Source organism: Anopheles bellator, chromosome 2 (genome assembly GCF_943735745.2).
Source record: "Anopheles bellator chromosome 2, idAnoBellAS_SP24_06.2, whole genome shotgun sequence".
NCBI lineage: Eukaryota > Metazoa > Arthropoda > Insecta > Diptera > Culicidae > Anopheles > Anopheles bellator.
The window spans coordinates 43360728-43373242 of NC_071286.1; the positions used below are offsets into that span (position 1 = coordinate 43360728).

At 54.2% G+C, this 12515-nt stretch overlaps 1 protein-coding gene across 1 annotated transcript; it reads left to right on the forward strand.

Annotated features, from left to right (window-relative positions):
* Window positions 1-233: 233 nt before the first annotated feature.
* LOC131212341 (aldehyde dehydrogenase 1A1-like) lies at window positions 234-8607 on the forward strand. The gene is made up of 4 exons (XM_058206166.1): window positions 234-608; window positions 6997-7777; window positions 7848-8355; window positions 8429-8607. Exons 1-4 carry the CDS (start codon window positions 573-575, stop codon window positions 8571-8573), a joined length of 1470 nt encoding a protein of 489 aa, XP_058062149.1. The 5' UTR covers window positions 234-572; the 3' UTR covers window positions 8574-8607.
* Window positions 8608-12515: the final 3908 nt, after the last annotated feature.

The following is a 12515-nucleotide window of genomic DNA, read 5'->3' on the forward strand; positions in this document are numbered from 1 at the left end:
GAGCTGCCGTGCCGCGAACAACCGCTCGTAAATCAGGCTCCCACGTTTTGCGTTTCTACAAAGAACCCTCGTTTCGGTTTCCATTTTGCGAAGGATTGCTTGTGCGGAATAACTAACCTACGGAACAAACATACGGAATATCAATTAGCCAGTGCAGCCTCGAAGCGACCGAATGCAATAGCGAACTCTGCACGCATCTCGTATTGCGGCCACCGTAAAAAAAGCTGGAAGCTGTCGACATTCCCATCTAATCGACCGGTGTCGGTGCGTGTATGGGTGTGTGTTTGGCATGCCCGGCGATTAGCGGGGAGCGTTAGAATGTAAACACAGTCGGCGTCAACAACTCCACTGAACCAAAGCCGGCTGTGGTAGTGCGACGCCACTATCGGAGCCGCCGGTTCGCCTTAGTCGTAGTGACCAACGTTTGGCCTTGAAGGCCATATTTAACATCAACAAGTCGGCGGAACGGGTGCGTTGCACTCTACGCATCCCCAGGCCGCTGCTTAGTCTGGCGACAAAGTTCTAGCGAGCAGCACCGGTTTCAGTGTTCAGTGGCTTCTTTCCGCGGCAAGATGGCGAATCCCAACCAAGAAATCAAGTACACCAAAGTGAGTATGGCAACAACGGTGGGCAAATCGGGTGGAGTGCTTATTTTTAGTGCCGTGAACCGTGTTCTGAGAACCAGCGACCTCCAGTGGCAGAAAACATACTGTATTTGAAGAACCGCTGAAGGACGCACTCAACACCGACTAATCGGAGGAGCAAAAGGTTCTTGGAATAGTTGTGCCGATGTTTCTTTTATCTGGATAACTGAAATTGCGGCAGTTTTATGCGAATTTCGTCTTAAGCTGAGTTTAAAAACGGCCCAAGGAACATTTTATGGTCCCAGTGAGGCCTCGAAACCGTTCGATCCCGAAACGATCCCGAAACGGTTTTATGCTGTGGTGAGCATAAATCTATCAATATTTAATGTCATTTTTCCGGTCAAACCTAATTGAAGTTTAAGACTCACCCCATTGACCCAGTTCCAAACGAGATCCCGGATTATCTCCCACTGCCCGTTCCAGACAAATCCCGCTCCGTTCGCCCCGTAGTTTTACTGCACGACCTACCTGCCAATCAAGTGGCTGGCGCCGTTTGAACATAAAACTCTGGAACGGCCCCGGGGATGGGTTGCGTCTAATTGCCGCGAGTCCAGGCCGTCCGCTAATCTCTGGCTGCCCTCCGCCGATCTGATTGACGATCACCGATCAGCACCACGGCGAACCCAACCTGGGCCATTCCACACATCCTGTCCGGCCCCGGCGGGGATCGGATCAGTTACAGCGCGCGGTTGGGAGTATGCAAAACCTCCCGACCCGTCCGCCGACCGATCGAAGCGGTTTTCGGAACCCTCGGTTGCTCTGCTCGCGATTTCTCTCCCCACCGTGCGATTGGTGGCCAATCGCGCTTTTCGGCGGTTCACTTTTGAATGAACCGGGTGCTTCCTCTTCGGCCCCCCTTCGACGTGTGACGTAAATGGACAGCTTTCCCTTTTTTTCGCACCGCCAACATTTGACAGCCGTGCTGCGGGTTTGCGCCTTATGCTGGGGTTTTCGGTACTCCCGTTCCCGGTTTTGTGGCACCGGTCCGCGCGGCCTAAACCCCCATACGCTGTCAGATTTGTCGTCGACGATCGCGCCGCCGATTAGATAGCAAATCTGTCACCGGGCGGGTTCGTCCGCAACTTTGACAAACTTTCACGAGCACGCCGTTGATTTGGGGACCTGCGTTGGCAACTAGCATCGGACCGATTCGTCGATGTTTTTTTACTGAGGTCAATTATTATCGTCCATTGACGGGCGATAACCACTATCATCTGCAGAGCGATTCAAGACAAATTAAGATAATGCGTACTAAGTATCAGTATGGAAGCCGCGCCCTAAGGTGGGCAGCCTGAAAATACGAGGGGCCTGGCAACATAATCAACGCGTTGTTTTTGCGCTGTACCCACTGTTGCTTTTGCTGCCGCATTATGCAATCTGAAGCGCAATCTTCCCGCGTTTTGTTCGCGTGTCAATGGGAAGTCGAAAAGCGAAATTTGTCAAAACTTGTAAATGTCTTCATTCCCGTTCCCGGCACGTTCGCGATGCCGTGAACTTTGGAGGTGCAATCGATTTGTCTGCCCCTTCGGTGAACTTCCCAGCAGCCCGGTCGCGATGATCCATTTGTTTCCATCGTCGGCGTATTCGGCACAGAGACAGAGCGGCTTCAGCCACGAACTTTGCTTTGTTCCCGGCGCTCAGCCCACTGTCTGTGCGCCCTTTTTCGCCCGTTCCGAATAATTACTCTCGGCTGGCGGGTTCGAACACAAAACAACCCCGCACAGCGCCGACGACTTATGCAACGGTGGTTATGTTCTTATGCCATCTTTTGTCTCGGACTGCGAGATCCGTCTGCGGCTGCAGCACTAATGTTGGACCGCAGAAAAGGGCATACGGAAATATCGGGGCCCTTTTCGGGTGCCCTCGAAGCCACCGTTGAGCGGTGCAATATGTCAAACAATCTGGACCAATGTTCAATGGGTTCGCGCCAGGGACTAGAGGATTAACATTAACCAAAAATCCTCTTTGCATAGAAATCTCTTTGCATAGAATCCTCTGTTTAAGCATCGATACGCTTGACACAAATACGGGCAAAACTTAAATCTCTTGTCAAAAGATATGAGTTCGGGTGACAACTTTTTGATATGTTTCGACATTTCTTCGTAGCATTTTGACAATTCTTCAATCAATTCTTCCGCAGCAGAAAACGGGTCAAACTTTTAGCGCAAAGGTTTCATATTTTTGCAGTTGGATCCGACCAAAGGAAAACCCTGTAATATGATAAATAGGCTTTAGCATTCGATTAGGTCCTATTTAGGCGTGACCTATAAATTACTGCTGTTGCTGATCTACGCCACGATGCCTGGCGATATGTGGGCGAAGCTTCTCTTCTAGTGCCAGCCAAAAACGTAACCGAACTAGTTGTCGATAGGTCATTTCGAGCCAGCCCCACCATCGATCCTCTCGGAACGAGCGGTTGAGCACCGTTTAAATTTTCAACACCGAATACTGATGCTGCCCGGGCGGCGCGACTCACGAAACCCACCAAATTTAAGCCCATGTTCCTAGCCGACGACGGAACCGGAACGCATAAACCATTTAAAATTTAATGTCCTCCCCTTTCGAGACAGGGCGACGATCGATCGGCCGTTCGGTCGGTCGGTCTGTCGGTCGGGGAAGACAAAAACGGGGCCCCTCACACGCACCCCCGGGAATGCCAGGCCTCCCCCCGAGAGGTTCGCGTGTTGGGCGCGTCGCGTCCGTAGTCACGCATCGCAAATCAGCGCCGCGCACACGGTCGTAAGTTTAACATTGGCACGCATCGCTATCGCCTTATATCGTATCGCATTACTTAAGTCGTTTATCTTCGCTGCTTTCTTTACCCGGAACTCGCCCTCGGTTCCCGTGTCCCGGTCCCCTTCTGGTTGGCTGGTGGGTCCTCGGGTTTTTTCTTAATCATCCGTCCAACTAAACGACCCCGGCTGACGATCTCTGGGGCCGGCCGGTGATGTGATTTGTCTTTTCTTCGTCCTTCCGTTTGCCGAGCGTTCCGCACGCACTCTTCGAGGTTCAGGAATGTTGCGTTGCGTTTCGCTGGCGACCGAATTCCGCGCGTGTGGCCCAAAACGGCTGGAATCCGCGATTCGCCACGAGCGCGTGTGCTGCGAAGTGAAGACGTGCCTCTGGACTGCGCACAAACGCGTTATCCTGCCAGTGTCCAAGGGTGGTGGCGGCTGCGCGAAGAGCCACCAGTCAAAAAATTAATTATTATTATCTCGTGACCGCGCCGTGGCCGGACAATTAAGGCAGACCGGGGGCCTCCGTTTAATGGTGCGATGGCGCAGACGCGCCACGGATGGGCCAGTTGGGAATGCTTCAAGGCGGCCGACAAGCGTGGAAAATTAAGAAATTATGTCCGAAACACTAATTTCTGCTGCCGACACGTTAGCAGCAGTCGTGTCGTGGCCTGGTGACCTCCTGACGCCGATGTTCCGGTTTCGCCCAGCCGTAAACGGAGATGCTGGTCGGCGAAGGCCATTTCTGCTGATGCTGCGCTGGATTTCATCTGTTTCTTATATTCCTCGATTAAACCAGTATGCTGCGTATCATGTGTGAAAGTTTACGGTAAATTTTGCAACCTTTTCGTACGAAAAGTGTTTCTTAACGGAATTTTAGTTTTGCCAACTTTTATTGGAAATTTTCGATATTTTTGCTAGTGTCGAATTGGTCATACTTTTACTCGCAATCCTTAAGCGTTCATAACTAAACTTTAGCTATTGATATTACTTACTTATTCGGCTACAACCGTCGAGCGGTCCTCCAGCCTTCCTTCCGACTTCCTCCAGCGCCTGCGGTTAAGCGCATTCGTCTTCGACTCCCTGTTGCAGCTAATTGGGTTCTAGCACCCAGCGCGAATCTTTTTAGTTAATAGGTCATACTTTGGACCCTAGGTAGGTAAAGCTCGAGACAAAATTTCGAGCGACCATTTCTAGCTCCTATGTATGCTCTCCGTTATTGTTGGTAGAGCTGTTGACGGTGCTGCGACCATGAATTTGGTATAGCTTTCGTTTATCTGCAGACCGACCAATCCGCAGCTGGTTCGACTTCGATCTGGTGGGACTTGAAGTATATGGTACCTTCACCTGTCTTGTGACGTTGAGCAAGGTCTTTCTAACAAGTCTTGTAACACTTGTTACGACTTGTAACGCCAGTGGTCGATTTTCCCCTTTGAGATCCTCCTGATAATTATTTAGCACCGTTAAACAAGGCATAGATTCGCTACGATTTGATGAATCTCGGGTTCGACTCTCTCTCCTCCATTTTTTATGAGCTCTGCTGCAATCCCGCCGGTGCCTGGTGCAAAGGAAGATAGATGCTACGATGCTCGATTTGTAGATCGAAGAAGAGTTGTATCCGTCAGTAGAACGTCTGGCTGCTCGGTACATTGGTCGTTCATTAGTTCATCAAAATGTTGGCCTCCCCGCAAGAGGACTTCAGACTCAGATTTCCAATCTTGTCACGGCAGCACGGTGACCTTAGGTATGAAATTGTTCCGATGTTCTGTCTTGTGGGTCCGCATCGAACTCTGTTTTCCTCGAGTTCACGTATTCCTTGTTCCTTCAACCGCTTCCTTTTCTTGTGAATTCGATTATCTAATTTTTCGAGCCTATTATATTCCTTTACGCTGTGTCCCGCATCCTGTGCCTATCATTGTATCTATCATTGTATCATTGTATCATCTATCAGCATTGTACGTCAGAATTGCAGAGTCCAGTAACAGACCAAAGGAACAAAGGGTGCGCCCAGTTCGCAGTGTCGCTCGGTGTCGGTAATAAACGCATCTTTTTAAAGAGATTTTTTATCATTAAAAGAGACTTTGGAATTCTCTACTTCTGGCCTGGCTTTGATAATGTTGATGTCCATCGTTCGTGTTATTGATCAAGAATGGTCTACATGAACCGGAATTCACACTATTTGATTATTTTCATTTGATTAATTATTTAATTTTGACCCTACGCTATTGAGAACCTCCTTTGGGTATAGAATATTAATGTTATGCTTCACCGTTTGACATCCAATATTTGGTTAATGTTTTTGCTCATTGCTCCGTTTTCCTGTAGTAAAAACCTAGCGATTGGAAAATCCAATTTCCGGTAATTTGATTGAACATCAATCGAATTATTTTCATTAGAGAGATTGGGAAATAGGATTGGATGATAGGTAACGAGCGTTGATAGGAAATAAACTCTTCATCAAAACGCTGCGATGAAATTGATTTTAATTTGGCTGTAATGTATGATTTTCTAAACCACTACCGGATGGGGGGGATCAAAAGCCCGGCAGCACTGGCACGTCCGGTAATTAGCTAACCAAAGTCGTAAATCACCGATCCGATCGGTGGTTCAATCGAATGGAAAATGCAGTACTTCAATCAGTCATTTTCAATTGGTGATAATGTTCTGGAAGCGGAGCCGAAAATAACGAGGCACCAAGGGCCGCTCCGACGATCTATCGTCGATTCGGTTCGGTTGCAGTCGCGGTTTCCGGTTCACTGGACCCGGACCGCCACCGCCCCGACGTCGCTGACCCAATTTGCATCCCACATCCTCATCCATCAGCGGGCCCCCGGGAAACCGCAGCACGCCGACCGCGTTACATCACCACGCGCGAGCCTTCCGCGGAGATCCGCAAGTTTTCCCTTTTTTGGGGAACGGCCCGGGCCCGGACCCGACCTCCGACGGTGCACGGTGAGGGAGAAAAATGGCATACTGTGCCAAAGCAATTAACTATAACATGCATCGTCACCGCCGCCGCCGCCTTCAACCCCCGGCCGGCCGCCTCGGCGCAGAACACGAAGGGCCGTTGCAAAATGTCACCCAAAACAGGGACCACCGCAGCCACCGGGCGTCTTGGGCTGCGTCCCAAAATAAACGAAAACGATCGAGCGAAATCCCCGGTCCAGACAATGTTGTCCAGGGGGGCCGGCCGATGCCTTAAGGTTCCCGCGCCCCCCGCCAGACACCCTCCACCCTCCGAAGCGTAGCAAATGTGGCATGCAAGGCTCTCCCCGTCCTTACCTAACGAAGCGTGGCGGCCGATCCTGCCGCCGGAACTGGGCTCGGGCGGGGACAGCGCGGGGCGTAAGCCAAAAACTGTCGCCCGCCCAGTTTTCGTTGCCACTCTCCGCAACACTCTGCGGTCTTTCCGCCTCATAAATCTCGCGAATTAATAACTTAATTTCATAATTTTTATTATAATCGTCGGTAGCGGGGCTCGGTGGCCGTTCGGTCAGCATAAATCATGTAGTTCATAATGAGCACACACACACACACGCAGACGAAATTCGGCCCAGGCGGTCCCCACTCATTGTCCCCGTTGTTTGTTGTTCCCGCCCCGCCCCCCCTTCCCGTAGCTCTTCATCAACAATCAGTTCGTGGAGGCGAAGGGTGGCAAAACGTTCGCGACACTCAACCCGGCCACCGGCCAGCCGATCGTGCGGGTCGCCGAGGGTGACAAGGACGATGTCGAGGTGGCGGTGCGGGCCGCGAAGGCCGCCTTCGCACGGAGCGCCCCCTGGCGGCAGATGGATGCGTCCGGACGGGGCCGACTGCTGAACCGGCTCGCGGATCTGATGCAGCGCGACACGGATACGCTCGCCAACCTGGAGTCGCTCGACAATGGCAAGACGTTCGGGGACTCGGTGTTCGACATCGGGTGCGCCATCGACACGTTTCGGTACTACGCCGGGTGGGCGGATAAGATCCACGGCAGCACGGTGCCATCGGACGGGCCGGTGCTGACGTACGTCCGGAAGGAGCCGGTCGGTGTCGTCGGCCAGATCATCCCCTGGAACTACCCGGTCCTGATGCTGACCTGGAAGTGGGCACCGGCCCTGGCGGCCGGCTGCACGCTGGTCCTGAAGCCGGCCGAGCAGACGCCGCTCAGCGCCCTCTACATGGCCGCCCTCTCGAAGGAAGCCGGCTTCCCGGACGGTGTGATCAACGTGGTGAACGGGTTCGGGCCGACGGTTGGGGCGGCCATCGTCGCCCACCCGGACGTCCGGAAGGTCGCGTTCACCGGGTCGGTCGAAACCGGGCGCCTCATCCTGCAGGGCGCCTCGACATCGAACCTCAAGAAGGTGTCCCTCGAGCTCGGCGGCAAGAGTCCGCTGGTCATCTTCGATGACGCTAACCGTAAGTGTACCCCAAGAGCCCTCTTGACCCGCCAATACTTGACCGTCCCGTTGTCTGTCTGTTGCCAAAGTGGACGAAGCGGTCGAGATCGCCCACAACGCGATCTTCGCCAACCACGGCCAGAACTGCTGCGCCGGAAGCCGCACGTTCGTCCAGGAGGGCATCTACGACGCGTTCGTGGCGAAGGCCGCGGAGATGGCACGCCGGCGCAAGGTGGGCGACGCGTTCCAGGAGGGCGTCCAGCAGGGCCCGCAGGTGGACGAGGAGCAGCTCCGGAAGGTGCTCGAGTACATCGAGTCGGGCGAGAAGGAGGGCGCCCGGCTGCAGACCGGCGGCAAGCGGGTCGGCACCGTCGGGTACTTCGTCGAGCCGACCGTGTTCGCGGGCGTGACCGACGAGATGCGGATCGCGCGCGAGGAGATCTTCGGCCCGGTCCAGAGCATCCTGAAGTTCAAGACCCTCGACGAGGCCATCGAGCGGGCCAACGCCACCGAGTACGGGCTGGCGGCCGGTGTCGTCACGCAGAACCTCAACACCGCCATCGCCTTCACGAACGCCGTCGAGGCCGGATCCGTCTGGTGAGTCAGGTGGCCAGCAGAGGAAGGTCCCGCAATGTGCCGGTCACTAACGTTTCCCTACGCACGCTTTCAGGGTCAACTGCTACGACTACGTGGTGCCGACGACGCCCTTCGGCGGGTACAAGCAGTCCGGCAGTGGCCGCGAGCTCGGCTACAGCGGCATCGAGCTGTACCTCGAAACGAAGTCCGTCACGATCAAGCTGCCGACGAAGGTGTGAAGCCGGAAGCCGGAATGCGATTCACAAAATAAAGTTCCCGAAAGAAAAGCGAAAACTCACTTTCAAAACGGCCACGGAAACCACGTCGAGGAACGTGCCGGGGTCGTGCCCGTTCGATCCACCATATCGATTGGATGTGTGCCGGGATGATCGTGACAACCCTTCGCTGTCACGGGATCCGGCTCCAGACTGCCCCGGTGACCCGGCGTGTAAGAGAAAGTAATTAATAAGAAAGTCCTTTCGCGGCACGAGTTTCGCAATGGGGTTCGGTTTTGCATACCGTACCGTTCCGAATTTGCGTCCCGAAAATCGATTATTCTTTCAACAGTCCCAGTTCGATGATCGTCTTCACCCGGCCGGCCACCCGTCGACCCTCCCCCCCTTCGTCGTGCGGGGATTAAAATAAACAGACGATTAATTGAGGTGATCGGTCGAAAAATGTCGGGAAAACACGATCACGCAGAAACAACCGTTACTCTCGGCTCAGGTCTCGTCTGACCTGAAGCAGATTGGGTCGAAGGAAGGAAGCTAAATCGCGCCCGATAAGTCAGGATACGGCACAGCGGGGTCGGGCCACGGGCCCTTGGGTATTCCTCATTAACCGTTGTTGGCACCGCCTGCGAGCGACTCGATGCGATTGAAGTATTGATGGTCGCGTCGCGGAAAACCCGTTAAGAGACCGGTGCGCTCACAGTGAGAGGTCACAGCCAGTGCGAGGGGTGGGCGAGCGGAAGTGATACATTCGGTACCGGGGCGAGAATCTGATCCCGCGTTGCACCGCGTTGTCGTCTCGGATTGTTGCGGATTAAGGAATATTGCACACCATTGTGCTAACGCCAAGGGGGGGCCAGGCTTTCGACTGCGCCGGGACGCATCAGTTACGGTGTCCGTACCGTGTCCAACCGTACGGACAGGTATCAATAACAACTTGGGCGCCTTCGTTCATTTTGCAATGCAGCAATGCTTGAACAGCGGGCGCCCCATGTTTCCCATGCGGCCAGAACGCACCGGCCTGATCGGGAAGAAGTGCTCGACAAACAACACCTCCACCGGACAGCACACCGAAGCGGCGTGACCTTTTCCGACGCCCAGACTTTGGTGAACCGTCGTGCGCTCCTTCATCATTTTCACACGTCCAGGCGTCGGACGTTTCCGCGTTGTTTGGGGTCGCGTCGCGGGATCTTGGGCTTGGCATTAATTTGCCCACCACAGAAGTGGCCCTGGCCACTCGAAACGAGAACGCAGACGCAGAAATGGATCTCGTTGGCTCGCCGGCACATTGTTGTTTGCAAGGATCCGGCCGAGACAGGTCCGGTCCGATTTATGGCACTTCATCGTCAAAGTAAACAGCCCGCGGTAAGCAACCACTGCAAGCGCGGTGAACAAATAGGCGCAAGTGCGCACACAGAGGCCCCGGTGCAGGTGTCTGGATCGTCTTAATTGCAGTCGATACGATCTGGACGCGGAAACGCACCGGGGGTGACGTTCCTCGCGATCGTTTTACTGTCCGCGCCGGAGTTGCGGAAATGGAGAAACATTTGCATCTTAATTTAATAACGCACAAATCTAATAACACAGATTAGATCCGGAGCCGGCGGGTCTGGTTCCGGAAGTGCCGCCGTCATCAACTATCAGCCCCGGATACCTACAATCGTCGCCGCGAACGGCTCTCGATAATGAAGACACCGTTCCGCCGTCGTCGATGGAATTCCATCCAGGGCCGACATTTTATTGCAATCCTGTTTGAAACCGGGCCACCGGGCCCGGTACTCGCGGGGCCAGTACCGGTTACGCAACACCCCACTGGGGAGAGTTAGAGGTAGCCGAGTGACGGCGAGGTCTCCGATAGGTGTCGATAGGAGTTCAGCTGGAGTTCATCACCTCGGTGCCCCTCGGGGTGTCAGAACGATCCCTATGGAGCCTCTGAGAGCTTTCCAGAACCGTCTTATTACGCGTATCTCGTGGTATCTCCGTGATGTCTGGGGGCCCTTCCTTTTGGTGAGTGAAACGATTGGACGGATTTATGACCGCTCTCTGGTACCGCGCAGAAGGTGTTAATGAACCGCTCCGATCTCCGATAATGTGAGGCACTTGCGATCGCCGCGGGCCCTGAGATTATGATCTCAACACGATCATGTCCGGTGGCGATCGGTGACATTGAAATTACCCGTTTCGAGCGCATCGTAACAAAAGGTTAAGGAACCAATAGCCAATAGTCCCCGCGTGTGTGTAGGGCCCCCCCTGGGGGTGATTTAATCGTCTCAGGTCCGGGTTGCGTCACCGTCGCCCATCTTGTCGATCGTAAGCGATCTGCATTTCTCACTCGCTCTCTTTCTCTCTCTCACATGCTGTCTCACCCGAAGGAAGGAAAGTTAGGGCGAAACTGGAGTCAAATCGTTTACGAGCTGAACCGGCGCTGACATGAAATTCCAAACGGAGTCGAAATGACCGGAGTCGCTGACGGAGCGCGAGCAGGCAGCCGACCAGCAGAGCCGCATAATTTCGAGTCACCTCCAATTCGCAGCCTCCACCGCGGCGATGTGCGCTCTGGCCTCCCATTGCATAATTGTCCGGCATCATAACTTCCGTTTGGAGCTCTCTTTTTTTTGCTTCTTCTGTCACTCGCCGCCGCCGGGTCTATCGCCGGGGCCGCCGGGTCTATCGATCGCAAATCAAGAGACGCGAGAAACGAAGAAACACGATAAATAAGCCAAACCTTTCGAAAAGTTTTAAGCTAATGGCCCCATTGCACCACGGGGGGGAGACTGCGGACGCCTCCGCGTCCTCTGCGGTGGTGGCACGCGGGGTGAGAAAACGACAAACCGCGGGCCGTCACGAATAGAGCGACACGTCTATCATTTCGTTCCGCAGCTCCCGGGAGCCCGGAGATCGCCCCATAAATCATGCATCCATTCGCCCCGGGAGTTGACGGGCCGATGTCGTCTCTGGGTTGACCTGGCGACTCGTGGGCAACCCAGTCCAGTCCAGCCGCCCATAGCGAATCAACAAAACCAAGACGGACCCGGTTATTGCCCGCCGATTCGGAGCATCGGCCAACGCGTAGGCTCTCTAGACACTCAACGGCAACCGAGGCTATCGACTTGAAGAGCCGAGCCGAGATGAAGACATATTCGAACATAAAAAAGGGCAAACGAAAAAAACCCTCAAAATAGCAGTCATTGTGCAGAAACATAACCGAAAAAAATGGCGTCGAATCGATGATGACTTCACCACCACGCACAGGCACCTCGACGGCGGGCACGGTCAAGTGTCCGGCGTACTTTGGGCGAAGAAAGTCGAACACAGGGGCCGTAAAAGCGATGTGGTAATTCGTGGGCCACCCCGCCACACCGGCGATGGCGGCCGATCGCAGATGTCTCCCGAAAGTGCTCCTATACTCGCGCCTAGAGCCTCGATTATGCGATGCTGTGTGGCCGCGCCACGCTGAAGCGAAAAAAAAACGCTGCAATTACATTACACGACCATTGTGACAGAAGCCACGACGAGGGCTGGGGCTGTGCCGTGTGCGAAAAGTGCTGTTGTTGCTGTTAGTGCTGCGCATCCGACGCCACAAACGCCACCGACACGATCATCATAACATCGCCAGACGACGGACGACGATGATGATAAATCATAACGATCGTGGAGGGCTGGAAAGCGTGTCCTGTTCTGCGCTACCCGCGCAGTGTGGCGTGGACGAAAAAAAACAAACAAACAAAATTACACCAAGACGGTATCAAATGTTCGTGGGAAAGTTGAAGCAGCGGGTCCCGGGTATCGATGGATGGCAGGGCCCCCCACCCACGAAACTATAGGGTGCCGGCAGCGGCAGTGCGCTAAGATTGATGACCAAGAAAGTTGGCATTTGGTGTGGGCTTTCCAGCCAACAGCATCCAGCAGCGCCAGGAGGTTCAGTGTGTTCTAGCACCACGAGGCCTGTAG

Bases quoted from the DNA above. Each gene is read 5' to 3' on its own strand.
- LOC131212341 (XM_058206166.1), top strand. From the start codon at position 573: ATGGCGAATCCCAACCAAGAAATCAAGTACACCAAA. The intron at 609-6,996 runs GTGAGTATGGCA...CCCTTCCCGTAG, and splicing joins AAGAAATCAAGTACACCAAA to CTCTTCATCAACAATCAGTT. The intron at 8,356-8,428 runs GTGAGTCAGGTG...GCACGCTTTCAG, and splicing joins GTCGAGGCCGGATCCGTCTG to GGTCAACTGCTACGACTACG.